This window comes from Mesoplodon bidens, assembly GCF_964165515.1.
Source record: "Mesoplodon bidens genome assembly, chromosome: 13".
NCBI classification, from domain to species: Eukaryota; Metazoa; Chordata; class Mammalia; order Artiodactyla; family Ziphiidae; genus Mesoplodon; species Mesoplodon bidens.
This window is the reverse complement of record NC_138169.1, coordinates 82317165-82343459: the sequence shown is the minus strand read 5'-3', so window position 1 is coordinate 82343459 and position 26295 is coordinate 82317165. Positions and strand designations below refer to the sequence as shown.

Below are 26295 nucleotides of genomic sequence, written 5' to 3'. Positions count from 1 at the left end.
TGCTCAAGCTGTAATTGACAGTTTTAGCAGGCCAGTGGATGTTTTATGGTTTTATCTTTAAATACATGCATGCCACATAGTGCAATTACCTGTGAATTACAGAAATTGTGAATGCCCCTACCTATTTCAGAAGGGAAAAAGTAAAACCGACCACTCCCTGTTGTACTTACATACATGCAATGAGAGTTAGCTCTCATTTTTATTTTGTTTGCTGATAGATCTTCATATCTGGATTCAAGAAATGTTTCCACAAGTATAGTTGTAACAAAGTTGGAAGGCAGTTTTACAAGAAAACCATCTACTGTTTTGTTGACTATATCAGATCAATGCAAGTTTCCATGGCTGAATCTATCAATTTGCATGGTGAGGCAAACTTAACATCCTTTAAAAGATAAATGACTTCTTTTCCCTAAAAGTTAATAAAAATATTACTTTCTGGAAGATTCTGATAACCAAATCCTCTATGACTAATGTAGGTGAGAAGTAAAACATTTCTACCATTACAATATGGTTTCAGGGAAGATTTTTGTGGCAAACCCCTTACGTGTTGCAAAGCCTCCAGAACACTTGAAACTCATCTCTTTTTCCATGGGTGTTTTAACGTTTTATAAAAATCTCTCACTCAAAATACTTATGAGAACTATTTACTCTTTCCCTTCTTTTCTATAAATTCTTCCTCTGCAGGGCTCAGAATATTTTCGGGGATTTGGAACCTTCCTAAGTCCTGCTGAAATTTCTCTGATCTCCTCTACTGATCCTGCTACACTGTCAGCTGTTATGCTGATGAAATTCCGTTCATTCATTTTCTTTCTTTGGATATTCTACTTAACAAATCACTTTCATTGTAGTCTCTTTAATATTATACCTAACTTGCTGGAGTTGTGAACTCTACCTATAGAGTAGAGTTTTTATATATATAAAAAACTATGCTTGATATATATATATATATATATATATATATATATATATACACACACACACACACACACACACATCCTATATATGGTATCTATAGTAGGTATATAATATATATATAGTATGTGTGTATATATATATTTACATACAAACACACATGTATATATTTTTCCCCTGATCTGTTGTACCTACTATTCCAGTTGTTACTAAGGAAACAGATCAAAACAGATCCATGGAATGAAAGGTCAGACTTGAATTAAATTATGTTTTAAATCTTTTCTGCAAGGTGTTATTTAGGAAACAAGATGCTTCCTAAGATTCTTTTTTACATATATAATTTATACTGATACATAATACATTAAATAATAATCTGTGTTTCCTTTGAGTGCCCTTATTTTAGTATTTACATTAAAGTAACCAGTTACAAGGAATTGCTGTGTGATGACAAGGTAGGTAAGTTTGTTAAATGTCATTATAGAGTACACAGTTTTGTCAGGGAAAGAATACATCTTATTAACCTACAATGATTAGGGTATTGATTATATTATCATCAGAGAGACCTTGGAACATTATTTAAAAGCCTTTATGCATGTTGAGAAAATAGCATAGGAATTTCATTAGCTTGTAATCATGCTTATATGGGTGGGAGGCAGGTGGATGAGGTTAGCGTTTTCAGTTAGTAAATATTCACGTTTATAGAAAGTTTTAAGTAATTCAGTTTATTACTAAAATATTATACATATACATTTAAAATACTTTGACTATCAATTTACAAGATAAAGTAAAATAAAAATAATTTTAGTAGGTTTACTTTTATTGTAAACATCCAAGTCATGTTTGTTTGTATAGAACTATGTTAAAAAATAACTACAGCTACATTACAGTAATTTTCCAAATTGGTATAGTCCACATCGTAATTAGAAATCACTGTAATCAAAATGCTTCTCCTTGATTTTTAATAACATTCTGTATTTTGTACTGCTGGTGTGAATTGTCAACAAGATTGAAGATACTGTAGAATACAGATGCTTATATAGTGAGAATGAAGGTGCTAAACAGTGAGTACAAAGTTTAGCTTCTTTCCACATTAGAGATAAGAAAATATCTTTGAAAAATATAAAACAATATGAACATGTAATACCATTATTTTATTATCATCAGTAGTTAGGCCACTATTAGAATGTAGTGTCTAGAAAGTATTGACCTTCACGTGCAGGTTTTGGCATAAATTAATACACTTTTCCACTGGTCTGTTCATTGGATTATTCTAAGTCATGTCTCTAGGCTCTTATACATTTATGAAGTAAAAATAAGCTTTTTAAAAAACTTTTCTATTGCTAGTGATCCGATAGGTAGAACTATGGTTTCTAGAATTAACTGCAATGCTTTCTTAAAAATTTTTACAAGTCTTCAAGGTTGGATTACATATTATGTTTTTCGAGATTTAAAGCACTATGTTGTAAGGTGTTGTAAGAAAAGATCTAATTTGGGGGTATGGGTGATAAATGTCTGGAATAATCCCCATTTATTGCCTATTGTCCCCGTTTGAATGATAAGTAACATAGTCACCCTCTTTAGAACATTTTTTTTTCCAGTTTTATGTGTAATTTCAGACTTGGATTTTGTAAGGCATACAAATGTTTACCTTGATATACGGTATTCTGTTGTTTGAATGAATAAAATGTAGAGCTCCACGATCGTTAGTTTCACTTGCTATCAAAGAATATTAGGGGAAAATTCCTACAGAATAATATTAACACGAAGAGTTAAATGCAGAAAAAAATCAAACCAGTGATACTTTGTAGCTTCTATCTCAGTGCAACATTCAGTTCATTTTATAAAGGCATGTAGTTCAGAGAGTCAAAGTGTGCTGTTCAAGGGTCTTTTTTTTTTTTTTTTTTTGCAAAAATATAGTTCCCTGTTCTTTACATTTTCCCACCATTGAGACAACAAATTTCACTTCTGATTATTTTTTCTACTTTTCTGAATAGTATACATATATCATTACTAGATTTTTAAAAATTTTAGACATTCTTTATTGATTTAGGTGTCTTATTCTCCACGAACTCACCACACATGTGTACCTTTCCCAAGTACCCATCCTTCCAAAATATTTATATTAAAATATTGATTATTTCAATATTTGGTGTTTATTTTTAATGATCTTGCCAATACTCTTTTTAGTTGAATCCCATGGTAAAAATGATTATGCATTCTCTCATACATAACTTTTTTTCCTACCTAGAGTTAATTATTGTCTCTCTTTGTAGTTTACTATTTTTGTATTTACCATAAATTTATCTCAGACTCTTCACCAATGGTCCAAGGGATCTTTCCAGATCCTCTGACATGCAATAGATATTTAGGCAATCTCCTCCTCCTAAAAAATTACCCTAGAACGTTGACTTGGGCTGATAAACAGTGATTCTTTCTGCAAAGCTGTCATCCTGATGTCTCTCTTCATCCAGAAAAAAGTAGAGAGAGGACAGTACAACCTGGAGTCAATTCGAGAAAATTTCCCAGTATAAAAGGATATGAGGTGCCAGATTACAAGTATTTAAGCAGTACCCAGGAAAAGGCACAATAAGAAGCCTGTTATATTTGGATTTGTGTCTGTAAAAGTTGAGGGTACTGGTTTTAAGCATTAGAAGCAGACGCTGACCGTGTTATAGATAAAACAGTTAATTTATTTGAGTGATATGGGTGGCTCATAGTAGTTCCAGGACACTGATGGAACAAGTTTAGAAAACAGAGAAAAAGTGGCAACTCCAGTGGTCCACAAGCAGGAAACCACTTTGAGCTCTGAAAACTTTCTTCACTCTTCAAAACTTAACCTCAGCTGATTTTATATTTTTATGCTAGTTCATTCTTAAGATGATCTCCTTCTTATTCAATTGCTTATTCATGACAACCTTTATTCCCGGTATTTAAAAATACTTATAGTGAATAAGACCATTATCCTTTAATCTGATGATTGGGTAAGACTGAAGTCTCCAATTTACTCTCAATGTTATTAAAATTTCTTGCTACAGCTTTTGATGTGGCTTCAGTTGCACTAATTTATCTCGCCTTTAAATTTTATCATTTCTAATGAAGATCATCAGAAGCAAATTTTGATTTTTTTTAGCTCACATGATAAACGTACAAAGAAATGTAATAGCTCAGTAGCTTCTAGAGACATACAAAACTCTTCTAGCCTTTCTATAATCTTAGATGTCTGTTTGGTCATAATTTCAATGGCTAATGAATAGCTAACTATTATAAATTTGGGCTCCTGACAAAAATATTATTATATGTTTTTACTATGCACTATAATTCCTCAAAGAAATTTCTTACATTATCCCATTTAATTTTTAATACAACTCTAAGATATAGGCAAGTTAAATATGATTATCCAAATTGACAATTGAGGCAAAAAGATCCAGAGAAACTATGTGCCCGATTGTGTTTTGTCCATTGGGTTAACAAGGAACTGTAAGTCCTGGAATCTCCTTTTTTTTATGTGGTTATGGGTTATAGTTGGCTAAAATGGAACTTGCATGAGATGTGGGGCACTGGGTATTGCTCTGTGTAGGTTATTTAGGACAAGGTTGATGGACAGATGGAGAGGGTCTGGCACATTCCAGCTTGTCTTTACCCCCCTCTGTTGCATGTCCAGCTCTTCCTGACTGCTGACCCTGTAGACCAAAAATCACTCCAGATATTGCTACATGTTTGGCTGCAGAACCACAGAGGCAATAGGTATTCAGTGGTAGCAGCTTCACAGACACCTCTTAAAAGCTTCCCATTTATAGCAAGGTAACAGGATAAAAGACCAATATATTATTTTTAAAGTCAATTGCTTTCCTACATACCAGCAATGAACAATCAGAATTATATATTTAAAAATCAACATCATTTACCGCAGCACCAAAAATATACATATAAAGTACTTAGGTGTATTTTTAACTAAATACGTACAGGACCTGTATGCTTTGTATCCTATTAACTTGTTGTATTCGCTTGTTAGTTTCAGGGGTTTTTTTGGTGGATTCTTTGGAGTTCTCTGCATAGACAACTATGTCTTCTGCAAATAAAGATAGTTTCATTTATTGCTTCCCAATCTTTATGCATTTTATTTCTTTTCCTTGTCTTATTGTGGCAGCTTGGACTTCTAGCAAAATGTTGAATAGGAGTGATGAGATAGTCCATTCCTGCCTTCTCTCACCATTAAGTATGATGTTAGCTGTGGGTGTTCTGTAGATGTTCTTTATCAAGTTGAGAAAGTTTTTCTCTGAATTTGCTGAGAGTTTTTAAAAAATCATGAATGCACGTGGTATTTTGTCAAATGCCTTTTCTGCTTCAATTGATATGATTATATAACTTTTCTTTGTTAGCCTGTTGATGTGGTAGCTTACATTTATGAATTTTGAATGCTGAACCAGTCTTGCATAACTGTAATAAATCCTAGCTGATAACAAAAATTATTTTTAGACATTGTTGGATTTGTTTTGCTAATATTTTGTTGATTTTTTTTCATCTAAGTTTATGGGAGATATTTATCTTTTTTTTGGCAATGTTTTATCTGGTTTGATATTAGGATAATTCTGACTTCATAGAATGAGTTAGACATGATTTCTCTTCTTCTGTTTTTTTGGAAGAGCTGTAGAGAATTAATTGGTATTATTTTTCCATAAATGTTTGGTGGGATGGTACTTTCACTTTGGAAGGTTATTAATTTTTGATTCAGTTTCTTTAATAGGGCTATATAGTTCATCTATTTTTCCTTGTGTGAGGTTTGGTAGTTTATGCCTTTCAAGGAATTAGCCCATTTTATCTGTTATCAAGTTGTTAGCATAGAGTTGTTCCCAATATTCCCTTATTACCCTTTAACATCCAATTGTTTCTTCAGTTGGCTATCCGTAACGATGATCCTTCTTTATTTATGATAATGGTAATTTTTGTCTTCTCTCTTTTTTTCTTGACTACCCTCACTTGACCTTACTAATTTTTTTTTTCAAAGAATCAGATTTTGGTTTCATTGATTTTATTCTGTTATTTTCAATTTCATTGATTTCTGCTCTAATTTTTATTATTTTCTTTCTTCTGCTTGCTTTAGATTTATTTTGCCCTTCTTTTTCTAGTTACCTAAGGTGTAAGCTTTGGTTATTGATTTTAGATTTCTCTTCCTTTCCATTCTTGGCATTTAACGCTTTAAATATCACTGCATCCCACAAATTCTGGTAAGCTGTATTTTTATTTTTATCTAATTAAAATATTTTTGGATTTTTCTTGAGGCTTCTTTGACTCATGGGTTACTTTAAAATGCTTTTTAAACCTCTCTATATTTTTGGGTTTCTCTACTATATTTCTCTTACAGAGTTCTAATTTAATTTTTTTGTAGTCTGAAAACATTATTTGTATGATTTCTATTCTTTTAAATTTATTAAGGTGTGTTTTGTGGCCCAGAATATAGTCTACCTCGGAGAATATTTCATGTGAGCTTGAGAAGAATGTGCATTCTGCTGCTGGATGTAATATCCTATAAATGTTCAGCAGATCAAACTGACTGATAGTGCTGTTCAGGTCACCCATATTCTTTCTGATTTTCTCCCTGCTTGACCTATCACATGCTGATAGAGACGTGTTGCAGTCTCCAGCTACATTTATGGAATTGTCTATGTCACCTTGCAGTTTTATTAGCTTTTGCCTCGTGGATTTTGATATTCTATTATTAGGAACATACACTTTTAGGATTGTCAGTGTTTCTTGGAGAATTGACCACTTTGTCACATGTAATGCCCTTTTTATCCCTGATAACATTCCTTGTCCTGAAGTCTGCTTTGTCTAAAATTAAACAGGTGCTCCAGCTTTCTTTTTAATTGTGGTAGCATGTCCTATATATCTCCAGCTATGGGCTTGGACCATGGCAGACATTGGATTGGCTCCCAGGAGTCCTCACTGTGGCCCAGAATGCTTGGAAGTGTACACACTCTTGGCCCACACATGTGCAGTACATACCCCCGCCCTGGCTTTGGTCAGTCCTGCCTCTGCATGTCCTTTGGCCCAGAGCCTGGTCCCCACAGCTGGCTGTGCCTTTGGGGTGAGACTTCAGCGCACTGTGATTCTGATTGAGGGTTGGGAAGCCTTGACAATGATTGGGGTTTGCTTGAAAGATGGCATGGACCAGACTGCATACTGAGAAGTCTGGAATAATGGCCTCTGGCAACTGGGGCGCCCAGGTGTTTCCCATCCAAGGACTCTCCATCCTCTCCCCCACCCCTCCCCCCACCTCAGGAACTCCTGAGATCAGGAGACATGGGGCTCGTTCTGGGATGAATGCTCCTGGCAGAGTCTTGGGCATCTTCTGCTGTCCTCTTAGCTGCTCCTGACACTGAACACATCCCAGCCTGTTCTCTGCCTGAGCCTCTACCTGGACCTGCACTTTACTCCCCACCCGTACACAGCCACAGTCACCAAGTGCATCCTGAGAGCTTCACATGTGCCCCCTTCCCTTCCTGGGAGACTTCACAAAGAAGAAAAAAGAAAAAAATGTACCAAGTACTCCTAGGTACTCCTCAGAGAGATTTTCCCTCTTGCAGCTCTTTTGTCTGCAGTCTGCTGTGATTATACTGGACCCCTACTGGTGTGATGGCAAGTGGCGGGGGAGGAGGGTGTTCTACTACTGTATGATTCATTCTCAGCCTATGACTTTGTTAAGTTCACAGATGGTTCCCTGGCGGAATTGCTTTCCCTCTTGCCCTCTACCCCAATCCCTAGCTGCAGAGTTTCCAGTCTACTTCCATGACAGCCTGGCCACTGTCAACTATGTTATGATGGTTATGATTTTTATTTTTCTTTCTTAGGTGAGACAGGAAGGCTGCAGGAGCTGCGACTAGGTGTGAGAACTGTGCTCTGACGGAGTCCCGTCCTGCGGAGTGTAGGTCTTTGTTACTGAGAAGGCGCTTGGTTTATTTCACAGTGGTGATGCTGCCCCTTCCCTGGCCAGATCCATGAGGGAATCTTTCTTGGATCCTCCTGGTGAGACTCTGGTGGCTTTCGGGGTCCCTCTTAGACTATGGTTCCCATGAGTTTCTCACACTTAGTCCACAATTACGTTCAGCAATTCGTCCAGCTCACCATTTAGGTGTTCCTATTAGTTGATGGCCTCAGAGCTTCTGCTCCAGGTGAGGAGATATTGGTTGTGGTAGCTGTCTGGATGTGTCCGTCTGCAGATTTTGCAGTGGAGGTTTGCCTTGTGACCTCAGTTCTCTGATAGATCCAAGGAAAGTCACTGGTTTTAGTCTGTTCAGTTTTTTCTTGTTGTAATCATGGCCACTGCCAAGCTCTTTCTATGTTGGCATTAAACCTGGAAGTCCTTCCCCACGTACTTTTAGTATATGTATTTTCTACTGTCTTGGTTTCTGGCCTGTTTCTTCATCCTGATTTTGTGATGCTTCACTAGGGTGGCCTGACACTGGATTCTGACCCATCTGACTCCCTCTATTCCATACTTATTTTTGTCCCACTTTCATGGGCCACAGATCCACGTGACAAAATATCTATTGTCTATGAAAATTGAGCACAAATAAAATGTAGAATACAATCTGAAGATTCGTATGAGATCATATGATCGTACTCAGTTTCCCTGACTGTTCAGATCAACATCAGGCCTTATAAAATTTTTAGTCCAAAAAGAAGCAAAAGGTAGTAAAGAGACATACCATCTCAAGCCACAAGAAGACAATAATGTGTCAAGTCTACACAGTCAACAAAAACTAAGTCAGGGGAACTGTCAGTAACACCCATCCATCCCAGAATACAGTCTGAGGCACCAGACTTCATGACTTTTTTTGGATGCTGCTAAAATGAAATAAATGCAAGTCAAAGGAAAGTGTTTCCCTGGTTACATGTATTCAGTATAAATTTATTTTAAGGATTAGTTGCACAGAAGGTAAATGAGAGTCAGAAGAATGCATGGGTAAGAGAAAACAAGGCACTAACAGCATGATCAGGGTGTATATATACAGATGAATGTTAGGCTTCAATGGAAGAAAACACACAATGCAAAGCAAGATAAACAAAACAGAATGGCAACTTGAGAAAGGAGGTCCACACATCCTGAGGGCCCGTTACACAGTGCTAGTTAGTTATATGCTTTCATAAATGTGTGAAAGAGTCACTTTAACATGAACAATGGACCCAAGTCAGAGTGGCCCTATAGCTTCTTCACTCCATATGGCCATAAACCAAAACATTGCAAAGCTTTTCTAAATAGATCATTGAACAATTTCTTCTAAAACTCTAAACTCTTTCTCTTTACATGTTAGTAGAATATGTGTTGAAGTTGAACATTTCTATTAAGTTAGACTAAGAAACAACCCATTACTGCCCAAGACCTGTTACCATCACTTCCAGATTAGGGAACAACGTTAATAATAACCACCAGTTATTATTGTAAGAATCCCATGTCATTTAAGCTTCAAGAAAAGATGGTGTCTAGACAGGAACCAAAAAAGACAGAGATGATCTCTTTTACTTGAGTTCTCATCAGTGACCTGAATTATTTGAGAGCTCATAATGTTCTGATACATTAAAAATAATGCCCCAAACTCTACAACACACAGTTAAGTATAGCATATAAATGTTATTGTTTAAAATGTCAAACATCATAATATAACATCTCTTTTGGGGAATAGTGCCTCTTGGATATGTATACATTTTACATCTCTATTGAAGAGTTGGAAAGGACAAATGTCACACGAAGGATGGAATAATTACATTTTGTTCACATATGTAGTGAAATAGTTTGTACTATATGCAATGTTGATTTTACCTGAGATATCAAATATCACCACCAATCAGTCTAAGTTGTGCACAATATTAAAAGTAGCAGTGGACAATCTTTCCTACATAGTACCTAGTCATCCCACTTACAATTTCTAAATTTATGATGATTCATTTTAGTTACATTTCTTAGCGCTCTCAATGGTCCATGCAATTTAGAATTTAGAATGCCAGCCTCTCTCAGTATTGAGAAAGAAGGCCAGATGGTGGGGAAGGAGGGTGGGGTGCGGAGCTGAGCAGAACGTTCACAGTATATCCTTTGCGGCATTTTTACTTTAGATTATTTTGCTGACAGTGAGGTGGCTGTAGTTAGAGTGAGTGAAATGGATTAGTTCTGCTAATGGCCTTAATATTTATTGTTTTGGACATGAAGCTCTATCTATTTAGGTCTCTGAAATAGAATTACATTTGTTAAAACACTATAAATTTCAGAAACAGCAGGCTACCTAAAACATATTTTTTAATGGATACTGGAACAAGAAAGGAATTTATTAAGTCAAGCGACATTGGCTGAACAGCGCTAGACTGGATATACCTACTTCATGACTTGAAATGCATACTTGTCCTTAAATGGTGAGTTCCTTAAAGGAGAATCCAAGTCTTACTCACTTTTGAATTCCCAGCTCTTAGAAGGTTCAATTAATGTTTTTTAAATTGAATTTTGAAATAGTATTTTTTTTCTTTTGGCTACCTTATAATCAAAGTTTGCAAATATTCAGAAGAGTATAAGACATGTAGAACAGATTTCTGTAATTCATACATACATAGACAGTGATGGCGAGTGTGTATTCGTCTTATGTACACGTTTGTGTCGAGAGGAATAGGGAATTTTTTTTTTTTTTTTTTTTTTTTTTTTTTTTTTTGCGGTACGCGGGCCTCTCACTGTTGTGGCCTCTCCCGCTGCAGAGCACAGGCTCCGGACGCGCAGGCTCAGCAGCCATGGCTCACGGGCCCAGCCGCTCCGCGGCATGCGGGATCTTCCCAGACCGGGGCACGAACCCGTATCCCCTGCATCGGCAGGCGGACTCTCAACCACTGCGCCACCAGGGAAGCCCAGGAATAGGGAATTTTAGAAAAACTAGTTTAACAAAATTTATACAATAGAAATAGCAAGAGGTAATTTTGGAGTTATGTTAGACTATGCTGCCTAATAATTTCCTGTGATTAAAAAAAGCGAGGCCTAGCTATTCAGAGAGAGAGAGAGAAAAAGCGAGGGATTGAGAAAGAAGGGAGGAGGAAGGGAAGGGGTGGGAAGGGGGGGAGGAGGAAGGGAAGGGGTGGGAAGGGGGGGAGGAGGAAGAGAGAAATGCAGAGACAGCTTTGAGAAAGGGATTTAGGAAGCTGATGAGGCTGGTCTCTCTTCCCTCCCTTACTCCTTTATTTTTGCCATCTCAGGTCTTCTGTGGAAAGCCACATAGCCTTTTGCCATCAGAGTGCCCTCCTGGCACTGCTGTGTATCAAAAGTAATTAAAAGGAGGCAAGAACAAGAGCCAAGAGATACCGGGTGCCCTCTACTCATGTTTTGTCAATATCAAGCATTCAGTAAGTATTCAGCCACTGACTAGTCTTTGAGATCATATAAATCAGCAGCATATGGATATCAAAATTAGGTATATTTGCCTAATATTTTTCTTGAATAACTTGGAAATAAAGATAGCAGTTTTGCCATTTTGGGGAGTTATTTGATTTTGCTTTTCTTTGTATATTACAAAAATAGCATAGTAATTGCTATTGGGCTGTGCCCTCTGACATGCATTTATTAAATACCTTCTCTTATGTCAGCTCTAAACTTACACAAACCTTGCACTTTTCATAAAGACCCTTTCCCCGGTAAATATAAGCCCTGTGATTTTAATAGTGACAGGAAGGGAAAGAAAAATCCATCAAGTTCACATCACCAATTTGTTATGAAATTAGCACAAAAAAGTCATATCCAGAATAAGGTGTATTTCATTCAGCAGTTAGAAAGAATGAGTGTTTGCATTATCATTGCCACTCCCTAAGTATTTTCCAACCTTCTACCTTCTGCACAGAATTGAAAGCACTCATACATTTTTCATTGCTTTCTTCAAATTCATGACCTTGTCCAGACCTGGTTGGAGCAGGACATTTTAGCACTAGGACTGACCGCGTGACCCTCACCCATTTTGATTTCTCTGATATTATGGAAGCCTCACCCTTTCTTTAAAGACATGACTCTCTAAAAGGAACAATACTCCCAACTAATTTGATAAAGTAATAAGATATATCCAGCTAATATTTAAAGATTAAGTTTCAGGAACAGATTCTGTGGTCTAAATCCAAGTGACAAAGGTTCTATATCATGGGATGGAAAATAATAAAGAAGCCACTGGTGTCTAGTAGAGTCATGACCACACACATTTCACTTTGGATATTAAACCTTTGTCTACCAAATGTTCATTTTTAATAATTTTCTTTTTTTTTATTAGAGGGTGAGCATAGTTCTGGAGGAAAAACTTTTTTCTAGTTGTGTGACACTGAGAAGGCCACTTAAAAACTTTGGGTGTGACTTCACTAGAAAATGTGTTGACCACCAATGTCATTTTCAATATTAATATTCTATGATTCCACCAAACCAGAGTCAACCTAATAAAAATTATATTCTATTATAACATAGGGTGAGGAAAACACTGGAAATATATAATAAATTCTCAGTAACCTTACATTTAATAAAGGGCCTTCTTTTACTTTATTTTAAAAATAGCAAGCCAATAAGTAAAGGAATAATTGACATTTTAAAGGTTAGCAGAATATGATTGCCAGAATTCTGTTTAATTACATAGTTACAGTTCATCATTCAATAACAAAAATTAAGGAAATTATATAATATTACAGTGCCAACAATATTAAACAATTCTTGAGTAAAAACCATCAAGTTAGATATTCAAAATCTCAGTCATGCAAAGTTGTGGTGTAAAGTATATTTTTGAACTGCTTTACCTTTTTTTAAGTGATGGGGGAAACTTAATCTTGCACAGTATAAATTTTCCTCTTGGTAACAATATCATTTGTAAATTTCTTAGAATTATGAGTAAGACATTAATAAGTTTTATCTATTAAGGATTGAGATATAGAAACTATGAATTCAGAAAAAGGTAATTCTTGAACTATGCATTTCATGTATTTTACCAAGGGGAAAAATCACACAGACAGATTTTAAAATAATTTAATTTCCTAATTTTATTATTGCCACATTATAATAATATTTTCTGTTCTACCAGAAATTCACATTTAGTTTCCAGGGACAGCTATTTCTTTGCATCCCCTTCCCAAAGGTGGCCCAACAAGTATTTAAGTCCAGACATCCCCAAACTATTATTTATCTGGGATAGATTGTGATTAAAAATAAAGAATGTCAACTCACATATTTTCCAATAGAAGCAAATTTGCAATGGGTATTTTATTACTTAACAGGGGCCTAGCATCCAAAGTTATTTTTATCAAAGTACTCATAAACAATAAATTTAATCAATGACAAATGACATTTGTTTACAATGTACAGTATAACACTTCACAAATTATATATAAATTAATTTAAAAGAATTTATGGAAAGTAGACATACAGCACATAATTTTAATATATTTTGAAGATTCATAGGGATAAGGATTTTACAAGATGGGATAATTCTGTGTGGACCTAGGAAAAAGAGTATTACAGTGGAATATATAGTGTAGGTAAATAGTCAAAAGTGTGTGTGTGTTCATGTGTATGTGTGTGTGTTAGGGCTTGTGTGGAGAGAGTAACTGGGGCCCCTGCAGACCCTGGGAGGTCTCCTGTCATCTGCAGTAAAGATGATTCTGGCTTTCATGTTCATTTATTGTCAAGGGGTAGACTGATTTGTTGCTGTGATTTATACAGTGCTTGCTATAACTAAAATTAGAGTGTCTTATACTGGGAAAGAATCTTCTACTTCATGTCATCACAAAAATTTGGAGCTCCATCTCCCCCAACTCCACCCACTTATATATATATTTTCTTTTTGATAATAAAAAGCATTGTTCTTTGAATTATGCAATATATATGTAAATCTCAATTTTATTAATCAAATTATTTCATATTGACCTTTATCATATTAATTTCTGATTCATACTTAATATCAAGATACTTCTGTCATTTTCTTCTTCATTTTTCATGCCTTTCAGCCTCAGTCAAAGAGTTAATGATATTGAAACACCATAAAAACCCTCTCATAATGTTTTCTTTGAGAGAAATCATGTGGTGACTTAAAATTTTTTTTTTAAACCATCATCTCAATTTTCTTTTTCTCCTTAATTTGGGTTTTAAATTTCTGATTCCTGAAAATAAGCAACTCTTATGAGGCTGTGGATCACTTGAGTGTTAAGATAACAATCAAATTCCAACATGAACACAACTACAGGGACAGTGTGGAGACCTTGCTCCATTTGACCCATGATTCTGTGTCTACAAAAAGGATTGATTTTATGTTCTCTTTAAGTCTAAAATTGTCCTAAAATCAGGGAGCAGTCTGAGGAAGTTAACTGCATCAACTACTAAACTTACCAAAATAACTATTAGAAAATTTTAATCCACTCATTCTTCTTAAAACCAGAATCTGGAATATGGACTAGGGTAGCAGACATAGAAGATGAGGTAAAATAAAAACTTATTAAGCTGAATTTGTAGAAGGAAGTTGGTATAATTCAATTAAAAATGTATTTTTCCTCTCCTTTAAATCTTAACAAGATGTTAAAATCTTCAACTGGGAAAAAAGTACTAAAATCACAAGTAAAATGTGGTTTTCATATTATTTAGTAATTTTAACTTATTTATCTAAAGTTAATTTAAATAATTGTCTACTGAAGTGTGTAAGAAAAAACTTGATGTGTAAGCTATTTTAATGTAAAAAATGCCGTTCCCCAAATTTCAATTGAAAATGAAAGCTTTTTGAGTTCACATGAAAAAAAATGTAGCTTGGATACTATTATCTAAGTTGTGACAAATGCCATAAATAATTAAACGAAAGTGCTACAGAATGATAAAGATCCTCAAAATAATAATCACCATTATAATATGATGAACTAGCAGGAATACAAAACATAGACATCTACTTAATTTTTTTATAGTTGTTCAACTATCGCTTCAGGAAAAATAAATTTGAATTTCCAACAAAGAACTCGAAGACAGTGTAGGAGGAATAAAACTTATCCTAATCATTCATGACCTACAACCAGTCTAATGAATTGCCTCATCCAGCCTTTCTATTGATATAGTGGTGATGAATCCAGGAAGCGTGAGGAACATCTAAAAAATTGGAAGAAACCCTTAAGTGTACAAGGGCCTATTTATTTAGAGGCCACGTGGTATTTCTCAGCTCCCACCATGCCTAACTGGGAGATGACATGGAGTCAAGGAAACATTCCTGGATTAGAAGCCTGGAGTGAGGCAAAACTATTCCTGACCATTTCTTTGCCTTTGAATAAATTACAATAACCACGGGTTTGGGTTTTCTCCTGAGCAGAACATAAAGCCGAAATTTTCTTCTACGTGATTGCTTTCCAAGCTAGCTAGCATTCCATCTATTTAGAAAATGTGTCCAACATCTCATGATACTTCCCCAAGAGTCTATGAACTATCCCATGCCTCACCTAGTTGTAATAATTGTAGAAATGATACAACAAAAATTCACATTCTCGAGTAAAAAAGGAAGCATTTGTGGTCATGTCAGAGAAGAAAAGTGGGTGAATCTTTCGAGTACATTGATAGAGAATTCACATGTGAGGCTGTTGACCTCTTGTTTAGTCCCCAGCCAGTGTCACAGCTAATACATCTTCGTGCTGAAACTCAGATGAGGTTGACCATACGAAACTGATGCTCATGTCACTGAAGAGACATTTAACCGTGGGTGTTTTGTGATGATACATTCTTTTGTGTGCAGTAATTTTCACTAAACTGAAGGAAGCATACTTGATATGTGTTGTCTTTCTGTGGTAACTTCAAAACCTGATACAACCGATGTCTTCTTTCAACTGCATACTTAGTACGAGGTGAAACTAGTAAAGAAGGCCACGTCTGTGACATAGAACTGAGGTCAGAATATGAAGACAGCAGAGTCCCAGTGTAACACTGGACACTTCATTGGAGTTTTTGTAATTTTACCTAAACTGTTGCCCTCCTGACTAGTCCCCCTCCTCTTGTTCTACCCCCTCCATGGGAAATTGCACTCCATAAATTTCATAGGCTAGAAGTTCATTTGTGTGGTGTATCACCTACTATAATTATTAACACAGGTCTAGTGGCAAAGTTCTATCTATTTTGAGAAGGCCAAGCTTCTGGGATTATAAAGTATAGTTAATGATTGATAAAGCAGTTTGAAATTACAAGGTGTTGACAGACATGATAGATTTGGAGAAAATGTATAATTTTCACTTTGAGCAGTTTTTAGTATAATGTTTGCTATAAAACACAAAGTGTTAAAGGCCTAAGCTCAGCCCCACTGAGTGTATACTGCCCATTTATTGTGCTGTATGTATTGTAAAAATCAAATCTGGACTACAGTGTTTTTACAAGAATATAATTTTCTTAGCTTGTTTTCACTGTAGCATTAATGGTCCATTTTAGTAAGTGGCTCAAATAATCAAGGGAGTAGTGTAATCATGCTTTTTTACAGAGTTTTCTGAGATATTGGCCAAAGAATGAGGGGCAGACATCAATTTTTATGATGTTTTTAATATCTACTATAAAGATACCACATGCAATAAATTGGATTTATAGAAACTACTAACAGTGTAAAGTTATTTATCAGTCCACTGCTTCTATACTGGACAGAAAGAATAAGTGGTTAACCATTTTATAAGTGATAAATTATTTTCAAACATAATTGCCCAATGAAGACAGAGGAAAATTGTACAAGATACCAGGACTAGTACTATAGTTACTACTTGTTGGAAAAGGTGAGGTTTACTTTTAATAAATACATTTCACTTTATTTCACATGCTCTATCAAACCACATCTTCCTTAATATATAAGTAAATATATATTTCTTATTTCATTAAGTTCAAATTGTGGCAGTGGCCAAAACCTATTGATTCATAAATATTTATTGCATAAACAAATTAGTTCTGAGTGCCTATTATTTGTTTGATGACTAAGAGAAAGAAGTGTTTTCTTTTCCCTCCCACCAGAATAGTAAACCATTGGGTCAAAGTTATTTTGTACTTTTCTACGTAAATATAATGTCACGTGTACAACAATTAATATTATCAGAACAAAAAATTGGGGACATAAAAAATAAATCCCTTCAGGTAATCTTTCCATGAAATGTGTATGTCTTCCAGGCTTTCTCTGCTCTCAGAAGATCCTTTATGACTTGTGTTGGGGTCCTTGACCACTGCTTTCTTCCAACCCGATATGGAAGCTGTGACCATCTTCGTCCACCGGTCTAAATCTGGACGGAAAGCTGACTGAGTCAGTTTCAGAAGGAGCCGAAAGATGTCTTTGGTTCATAGCAGTCACTCCCTCACAATGAAAAAGTCACATGTATATTAAAAAAGAACACAATTTCTGAAGGGAGAAAAATGCTTGCAAAGCATAGAGGCATCTTCAGTCAAAAACCTACGAGCTTGAGTGAGTTGGATACATGCCTATAACTCTACTTATGCCACTGGTGCTGGTTTTATGACCTTCCAGCAGACTGGTTCAGTAAGTTTTCATCTTTGGTTTTTGCAGAATATTTATCTGCTTGTCAGTGATTACAGTGTGCATTGCCTTATGCCAAGTATATTAGGTTAATATAAATTCTCCTATCTGTTCATTTAGCAATTTTGACTTAGCTGCAATTTTAAGTATAGTTATAGGAGTATGCTAGAATAAATTTCCAAAAATTTATCATGAAATCTTTTACAGCATTATTCTCATTGTGATGAGATTGGGTTAAGGACATGGGAAGGAAATTTCTCTCTGACTCTTTTTTTATGACATTATTTTGAACTGGCCCAAGGTTATGCCTGATCTTTGGGACCCCCTCAGTTACACTCACTGGTGATGGTCACAAGCAAACAGTGTTCTGGAAACTACTTCATGCAGGAATCGTGTCTCCCATCAAACGTACACAAGAGCAGACTCGTCTAATTAGCAGAATCACCCCGGACCCGCTGTCTGTGCTTCTGGCACATTAATAAAGCTGAGACATATACCAGGACCCCTGAGGATCTGTCCCCCTAAGTTCCATGTAGAAACGTGTGGTCTGTAAGCAACAACTCGACCGAGTGAGCCGCGAGAGGCTTGCTTTGAGCGCGGCACCACTGGGAGCTGTGCTCAGCTGGTCTCAGCTGGGAGTTGCTCTGGTGTGTTTCACTAGCGGCATTTCAAAAGCAAATGCCATGTGCTAAAGTAATTCAGAGGTGTTCAACCCTGAAAGCTGGGATTTCAGGGAAGGCTGTATCATCGTCAGGAACCAGTCATCCGCTCTTCTGCTGTGTCATCAAAATTCACAGTGCAGAGCATTTGAGTAATTTTCTTTTTATCCCTGAAAGCTTAGGATAATTATTTTTCACAGCCACATTAACTCTTATGATTAGCATCTTGAGGGCATTTTCAGACTTATCTGAGAGATGTGGAAAATCTAGGCAGTCGCTATAAGTGCACATTTATCACGGAGGGACTGAATACCGCTTTTACCACTAGTAACTCTCCACAATGAATTGTGACTCTGTATTTCAAGCTATGGACATGGATGAAAAAAAAAGTCTTATCACAGATCAGCAAAAAAGGTACCCTTTCAACAGACTAACTTTGAAAGCTTAAAAAAAATTTGATATTGAAAACAAAATCAGGTTTTCATCTTACATGACCTGGGCTCACTGTTCTTTAAATCCACCTTTGGAGTATTTATGAGCTGACCATCTTAGGCACGTGGCATCAGATAATTCGGGCAGAATGATTTTTATTTTTACTTGAGTAAACTCCAAAACTAAGGGCAAAAATATCTATGTTGACCCAAATTAGCCAAACTTCCCCAGTTCACATGGAAATCACCACGTCCCTTTAAATCTACTAGGTTTGTCATTAGTCTCAGGAATGAAAAAAACTTTTTTTTTTTGATCCGTTTTCTCTTATAATCCCAGCCAACCCCTATCCAGTAAAAGGAACGTAAAGCCCAGCCAATTCTGGTTACACAGTAAATTACAAGCCCCTGATGGCTCTCTGAGAACAGCATCTGTGACACATAAAATGATACCTACAGTCCTGTCCCTATTGTTGGTCTCCTGACTGCAAAACGTCTGATTTCATTTAAAGTGTATTTTTATCTCTTTCTTAAACAGATTGTCATTTAGAGTCCTTCTTTTTCTCGAGGTTAAATGAAAGCCAGTCGAGGATCACACCCAATCTTCCCCACGTAGCTCAGAGGGGGCCAAAGGGAGAAACATCGTCACCAACAAGGGATTACTGAACAGAAAGACAGTGCAGTGACGTGACGTGCAGGACAGCCAGACTGGTTCCTTTGCTTCCAAAGTGGTCCCCCTTTTCACATCGTCACCTATGTTTGTCACAGGAGCAGACATGACTACATAAATACTTTGCTAATAAGAAGCCTTTTTTTTTACAGCACTATTTTAACAATAGCTATTCAACATAACAATCTTAATTTTAATGCACCAAATAACAGTTTTCAACAATTTAAGTGAGCACATGCTGTCACTCTCAGCACACATTGATATATACTTGTTAGATATAGATGGATACAGCAATATCCATATCTCTATTTGTCTACAGACACACACACACACCACACACACACACAGAGCACACACACGGAATAGAGCTACAAGGCCCTGCTTAAGAGTGTGTTCTAAATTTCGTGGGCGTGTTCCCTTGTCACTGGGCTTATTTATATGGAAAGTTGTGATGCCATTTGTAGAGTTTACTGGATTCGTCCCTGTGGAAACCCTCCAAGCCACAGAGCTTGTGGTGGGTCACCTTTCTGTCTAAGGACAGACCTCTCCTCCGGTGGGAGGACTGAGCCAGGAGGATAGGGGCAATGCCTTCACCCAGGTACAGTCCAGCGTGGGCGACTTCTCACCCTGCCCAGGCTTCTGGTACTGTCAGACTCAAAGGATTTTATTTAAATGACTGTTCAGACGATTTGGATTCTATTTTTGTAAAACATAGACTCCCCCGCAAGAAACTCAATAAATAAAGGACTTAGCCACGGAATCAAGGAAGCGGAACTCCAGTTTTTAACCTTCCACTGGGAGCGGGGATAGACCCGACCCATTTCAATGTTCCCTGCAATTGGTCCTCCGCGAGGCAGAGGGCGCGATGGCCCCCAGGCAGGTCCGGACAGACTGTCTCTCTGGTCTCAGCATCTCTCTGGGTGTCATTGGATAAAGCTGGAGCTGTAGCTGAAGCCGTAGCTGCTTGACCGGGACAAAGACGGCTGTGTCTCTTCGCTCTGCTCCGAGGCGTAGCTGGGAAACGTCTGTGCTCGTGACATCTTCGAGGACCCGAACCCGTGACCTGGAGAGAGAAAAAGGAAGGAGAGCTGTACCAAGAAACTGACTCCGAAAAGCGCGAGGTGAGTAGGTAAAAATGGAGAAACGGCGCCTGGTTCCTTGGTGAGTTACAAATGTTGTATGCAGGGCTCAATAGTTTCCTTAGTGTGTCTTCTCAGAAATTCTGGATGCCAGAGAGCTAGGGATCTCAGACTTGTTGTACTCTCCTTCAACCTCTGGAACAAAAGCACGAAAAGCTTTTCCAAAAAAAAAAAGCTGTTTTTGCCGGAGAGCCTGTAAGCGCTTTCTTTTCTTTGATACTCACTTTTCAGCGTACAGAAGCAAATGACATACTTCTTAAAACCTTTTGAGCAGGCAGACTACACTTTATCCTAACCCGTCACCATCAATTATCAGGAGAAAGCTTTCACAGTGATTGCGTTCCAGGCCCTGGCTTCTCCTGGCGGGTTTGTGAGTAATCGAGCCCACTTCATGATGGTTAACCCAAACGATAAACCTTCACGGTTACTAAAATGGCCTCAGAGTTAAATCTTAGAGGAAATTTATTTCTATGATTTTATAGTTCAGATGCACCCCTGCAACGAGAAATTAGTTTAATGCAAAATCCAGAAATGATTACTGGAAAACTAGCAGAATGCTAACAACGTAGGGAGACAGGATGCGTTCTAGGGCCTCAGGTGAACTTCCCAGGGCTCTCCCCATCCTCCTCAATCAGTCAGTAATTGTTCTTCACACGTGAGAATGGTGATTATCTGATGGATGAGCTCAGTGGGGAGAGAAGGAAACATAGATACAGTGTGCACTGCCCTCTCGGAGCTATTTGACTCAAAGCAAGAGATGTATTGAGTTTGGTTTATATTTTTTCTCGTCTCTATGGTGAGGAATCCAGGGAAGATGATCTGTTAACACAGAAACATCAAACATCTCATCAGGCTCCTCAGGTGGGGCTGGCGTTCGCAAGGTCACGCACTAAAAGCCAGTTTCATCGTCAGGTGTGTTTGGTGACTCAGAATCGATCCGTGTCGAGTCTGAAGCTTGGGATCCAGGGAGGAAATGCAAATGCATTGGGCAATAAAAAGGTAATTAAAGTGGTAGAAGCTCTTAATGTTAAAAAGTCGTGAGAGCAAAATCTTGCTTTCGAGATAGAAAGCATTTTAGTTTCATTGTTGGCCTGGTTCTCTCATTAAGACTCAGCAGCAGGTCAGGGAGGAGAGGCCTGGGCATTTCCTACCGAGGCCGTCCCATCTGCTCCTGTGCTTCTTCTGCCACCCAGCCTCCTGCTTCTGAGTTTCCAGACCTTTCTGCTCCCTTCCCTGCCTCTCCCAGGGTCCTGAAACCCCATTTCCTTTCTGTGCTCCTTCAGGCCTGAGGCGGGCAGGGCTGCCTTGCCGTCTCTCACATCTCCGTACTGGTTCAGTAATTGGACCGACAGCTGATTCAAGGGTCCAATTAAATTCCATCATCAAATTCTCATAAAATCTCAGCTAAGTGTGTCTTCCCTTTGCTGTAGGACCCTGAGGAGGCAATGAGGAAGATGAAGCTGGGGGTAGGCAGGAGGGTTTGGCCGTTAGAGGCGAGATCAGCTTAGGGACTTAGGAGTCAGAGCTCTGGGCACACGTGCTGCCCCTGTGGCTAACTCGTTGTAACTGATCTTGAGAGACTTACTTGGTCTCTGGGTTTCGCAGTTTCCTTATCTGCACATTCTGGATGACAATAATGGTATAATATGGTGCTTTTGAGTATTAAATCAATGTGTATCAATTAAATTCATACATGTTAAATGCATCCACACAGCAAGAGACAGATGCCATGAGGGACTCTATCCAGCACGGCCATCCATAGGGGGCAGTCCGTGAAGGCTTCCCTGAGGAGGTGGCCTTTTGACATGATGCTTATACGACAAGGTTGTGATACACTAGTCCAATATGGGGAACATCACTTAAAATTTTAACAGTTTGCCTCCTTATCTCACCATTGACTTGCTGGATGATAGTTCAGTTCCCGTAAGAGGAGAGACTGGCGTTCATGAGCACGAACCAGTTGGAAATCCTAATATTAAGACCATGTTCCTGGCCTTGGTTTTATCCTGTTATTTTAAAAAATGTAAGGAATATCTGAAAGAGAGCAGTGCGAGAGCACACCTTTAATTCCCATTACTTGTGGTCAAAGGCTAAGGTTTAAGTCGTGAATATAGAAGAGTCTTTGCCTATGTACACAGAATCTAGAATCTTGGGGGTAAAACTTCAATCGTGCAACTAAAATTTTCCAAGCATCTACTAAAATAGATCAGGACTCTACAGGGAAGACAACGTAATGGAAGCCATGGTTCCTGAGTTTCCAGAGTTCACAAGCTGCTTTGGGAATGATCATCAGACAAGGATAGATAACAGTAAACTTCAAATGAAGGGTCCGCACAGCCAGTGCTGTACGGGATCAGAGCAGGACGCCAGCGGAGCTTAGAAGAGCTGGTTACGGAACTGTACACTTCAGTTCAACAATCACCAGAGACCTCTGCTCCACGGAGTGTGTAGACACCACCACCACGGACTCTGACATTGCTGAGTCCAAAGTCCAGCTCTGCCATCCCTCTCTGAGCCTCAGTTTTTTGCATGGAAAGAACATACTTTCCTAAGGTATTTTGAGGGTTAAACAAAACAACATACAGGAAGACACCTGGGATGGTAGGTACCTAATAAATGTTAGTTTTGATCCCTTCTTTCTATGCTGAATGTGTCCACGCTCTTGTCCGTTTTCTTGTTCAATGTCTATACTTTGTCTACCCTTGCAGTACGCTGTTCTCACTGTGACAGGTTTGGAATATTATTTTCCTTCAAGGTCATCTTGAAGATTTCTTCTTCTCCTCTACAAACAATTTCTAGTCTAATGGGAGATTAAATGATGTTTTTTCTTACCTCAACCATTTCTTTATGGACCGTTCACAAATGATGCTGTTTCTGCTTATCACAAAAATAACATACCTCAATCAGAGCTGAACATATGAAGGCTTAATAAGTGCTGTTTGGTTTTGGCAACAATGAGTATGAGAACAAAAGAGAGAAGTAATGAATCATTTTCTCAACATTTATTTGAATTGTGCCCTTAGGCACTGTTGATGAAAACAAAACAAAACAAAACAAATCAACTTTGTGGCTTAAATGAAAAACTTGCTGGACTAGATCTGGTCACTCCACTCAACAGAGACCCTATTTAAATCCTTCCTAAACTTTCCCCTCCGGACCATCCCCTGAAAGACAGACTCTGGGCATCTGGGGGATGCTGCAATTTAAAAGTAACAAATTTGTTCATAGCTATCAGTCTATCTTAAAAGTCCTTTTGAATTTTCATTTCTACTCCATTGTATATTCATGTTTGTTTTAATAGAAAATAATATTTTCTACCCATATATTCAGGTAACATTGACAATCTGGGAGAGAAACATCATATTTACCTGGTGGTTTGAAGTATACTCTGAAATGACACTCCATACCATCCCCTACCCGCTTCCCTCCATGGCAAGTATATGAGCCCCAGATGGAGAAACATGGGTCCACTCCAAAAGGAAGGACATATATTGGATACAGAGGCATTTAAGACATTTGTTTATTCTAACAAAATTACATGACTTCTGGAAACTGAAGAGTACCACGTGACAAGAAAGGTGAAGTGACTCTAGCCATAGAAGGAAAACTTCCTACCGCATCATGAAAGATTCAAACCAGGAATAAACTAGATGGAACACAGTGCAGTAGAAAATAACTACCAAATCGGAATGCAGGGGCAGAGATTCACGTATCACCTAGGAGAAAAAGGGAAGAATGGCCGGCTCTTGTAAATATCTTCTCTTTCCTGAGGGATTAAGTAGTACTTTGCTGCCTGGTACAGAGTTACCACTGCTCATTCTCTTTCTGCTAGCTTCTAGTTTTCCATACTTACTAATACCGATTTTATTCTTTACATAAAATATAAAGGAAATTGTTTTGGAAGGAAGTCAGAAGATTCCCAAAGCATAAAACTTGTGGTTATTAATTGGTAAGAGGTGATGCCCCAGTAATGCTACGTGCTGACGTGAATTTGTGTGTTTTATTAGTCTGTTAGAATCTGGGGGAGAGGAAAGAGTGTTGTCCCTTTAAATAATAAAACAAACAAAACAAAGCAGGAAAAAACCCCAAATAAAACAGTTGCCTCCTGAGGAAGGGAGCGGCCTGGAATCAAGGCATCAGCAGCAATCAGGACTAGGTGGACACAGGGGAGATGCTGATTTCTCTGGCTAGAAACCCCTTGTTAGGAGAGGGCACACGGCAGATCAGGCCCGGATGCTGGAGGAGGGAATGGAAGAATAAGTTGGGGTGCAAAGCAGAGGGCTTAAGGGCTCTCACTACAGTGAATCTGGGGCCAGCAGGTTTCTATGGGATGTTTAAAACTTGTATGTTTACCTTGCAGCCAGGTAAAAGGTGAAACCAGACAGGAGGTAGAAGCAACAAGGGCCATCTCCAGTCTCTTAGTAAAAACCTACCATGTATTAGTCATGCTTAGAAATGCTGAGGACCTTTAGTCAGTGGCTCTTCTATAAGCTGTATTTGAATTTTCCTCAGTTCTAATTACAGTTCAAAGTGGACTATGTTTTGGTCGATCTTTGTGCTCTCCTAGGGGGGTGCTCCAGAAATGCCTGTGGGGATTCCAGGGTCCCAGGAGCTCCATGACCCTTGAATAGATTTGCTGGGGGGAATTGAGGCTCGGTTCAGTGCATCTGAGCCACCGGGGAATGAAGATCATGGGTTTCAATGCAGACAGAAAGTGATTTGGAACGAAAAGCCATGATGGAATAACTACTGTTCATTGAGCACATATTTCTATGCTAACTATGTTTGAAATATTATTTTTAAAAATCCTCATATCAATTCTATAAGACTGGGTAGCTTAAACAACAGATATGTATTTTCTCATAGTCCCAGAGGCCAGTCTGAGATCACGGTGCTGGCAGGGTTGGTTCCTGGTGAGAACTCTCTCCTGGGCTGGCAGGGGGTCCTCACTGGTGCTTTTCTCTGTGTGCACTTTCCTGGGGTCTCTTCCTCTTATAAGGACACTAATCCTGTTAGACCTGGGTCCAACCCATATGATATTATTTAACCTTAATTGCCTCCTTAAAGGCCCTATTTCCAATACAGTCATATTTGGAGTTAGGGCTCCAGCCTATGAACTTTGGGGGACACAGTTCAGTCCATAGTCCATTCATTTTATGATAAATAAAATTAATCAGGAGACATTAATCTGAGAAAATGTAGGTGACACCTTTTCTTTTGTTAGGGATTATTATTTTCTTGACCTTTTCTCTGGGAGGTATTTGTACTTGCTAGTGAAATTATGTAATTTGGTTTAAGATTACATAAAATGATTAAATATGACATGTAATTTTTCATCCTTCAAATTGTCAAAAAAAGAAAAATTTTAATGGTTGTTTTATGCCATTGTTTCTGATATAAACTGTCAATTTGCATTGCACTAGTTTACATTCCCACTTGGAGGGTATAAGAGTACTTTTTATCTTAACATTAGATGATCTGGATATTAATTAGATTAAAAATTTTGCCAGGTTGAAGGATGAAAAATTACATCTTATTGTTTAATTTCCTTTTGCTACATAAAGTATTTAAATTTTATAGTCAAGTGTTGGTGGTTTCTGATTTTGTGTCTTGAAATAAGTCTTTCTTCATCACAAGATTATTAAAATATTTTCTTATAAGTTCTTTTTATATTTTCATAAATTTCTTTTGCTATCTTCAGCTTTTTAATTTATTGGGAATCTCTCTTGGTTCATGCCCTAAGTTAAGGATCCTGTATTGTGTGATGGTTAATTGTGCTGTCTCTGAAGGAAGACGACTTGTGTTTGAGTTCCCACTCTATCCCTTTACTGTTCTGTCCTACGAGTTCCTCAAGTGTAAAATGGCAATTATAATAGTTTCTACCAATAGGATCATGTGTTAAAAGAGTTATTTCATAATAGCACAGTCTAATGGTGTATTACATTAGTGTTTATATAATACAATCTTAACACTAAGAGC

At 37.7% G+C, this 26295-nt stretch overlaps 1 protein-coding gene and 1 long non-coding RNA gene across 2 annotated transcripts in view; one reads left to right on the top strand and one right to left on the bottom strand.

Moving 5' to 3' along the window:
* Window positions 1–19349: 19349 nt before the first annotated feature.
* Window positions 19350–26295, bottom strand: part of DOK6 (docking protein 6) — a 417331-nt gene continuing 410385 nt past the window's right edge. Inside the window, exon 8 of the mRNA XM_081252874.1 lies at window positions 19350–20240. Within this exon, the coding sequence (XP_081109000.1) occupies window positions 20101–20240 (140 nt within the window). The 3' untranslated portion in view covers window positions 19350–20100. The remainder of the gene's footprint in view (window positions 20241–26295) is intronic.
* The window catches only part of LOC308627112, a 49603-nt gene continuing 43487 nt past the window's right edge, over window positions 20180–26295 (top strand). Inside the window, exons 1-2 of the long non-coding RNA XR_014017353.1 lie at window positions 20180–20298; window positions 21229–21315. This is a non-coding gene — a long non-coding RNA (uncharacterized lncRNA). The remainder of the gene's footprint in view (window positions 20299–21228; window positions 21316–26295) is intronic.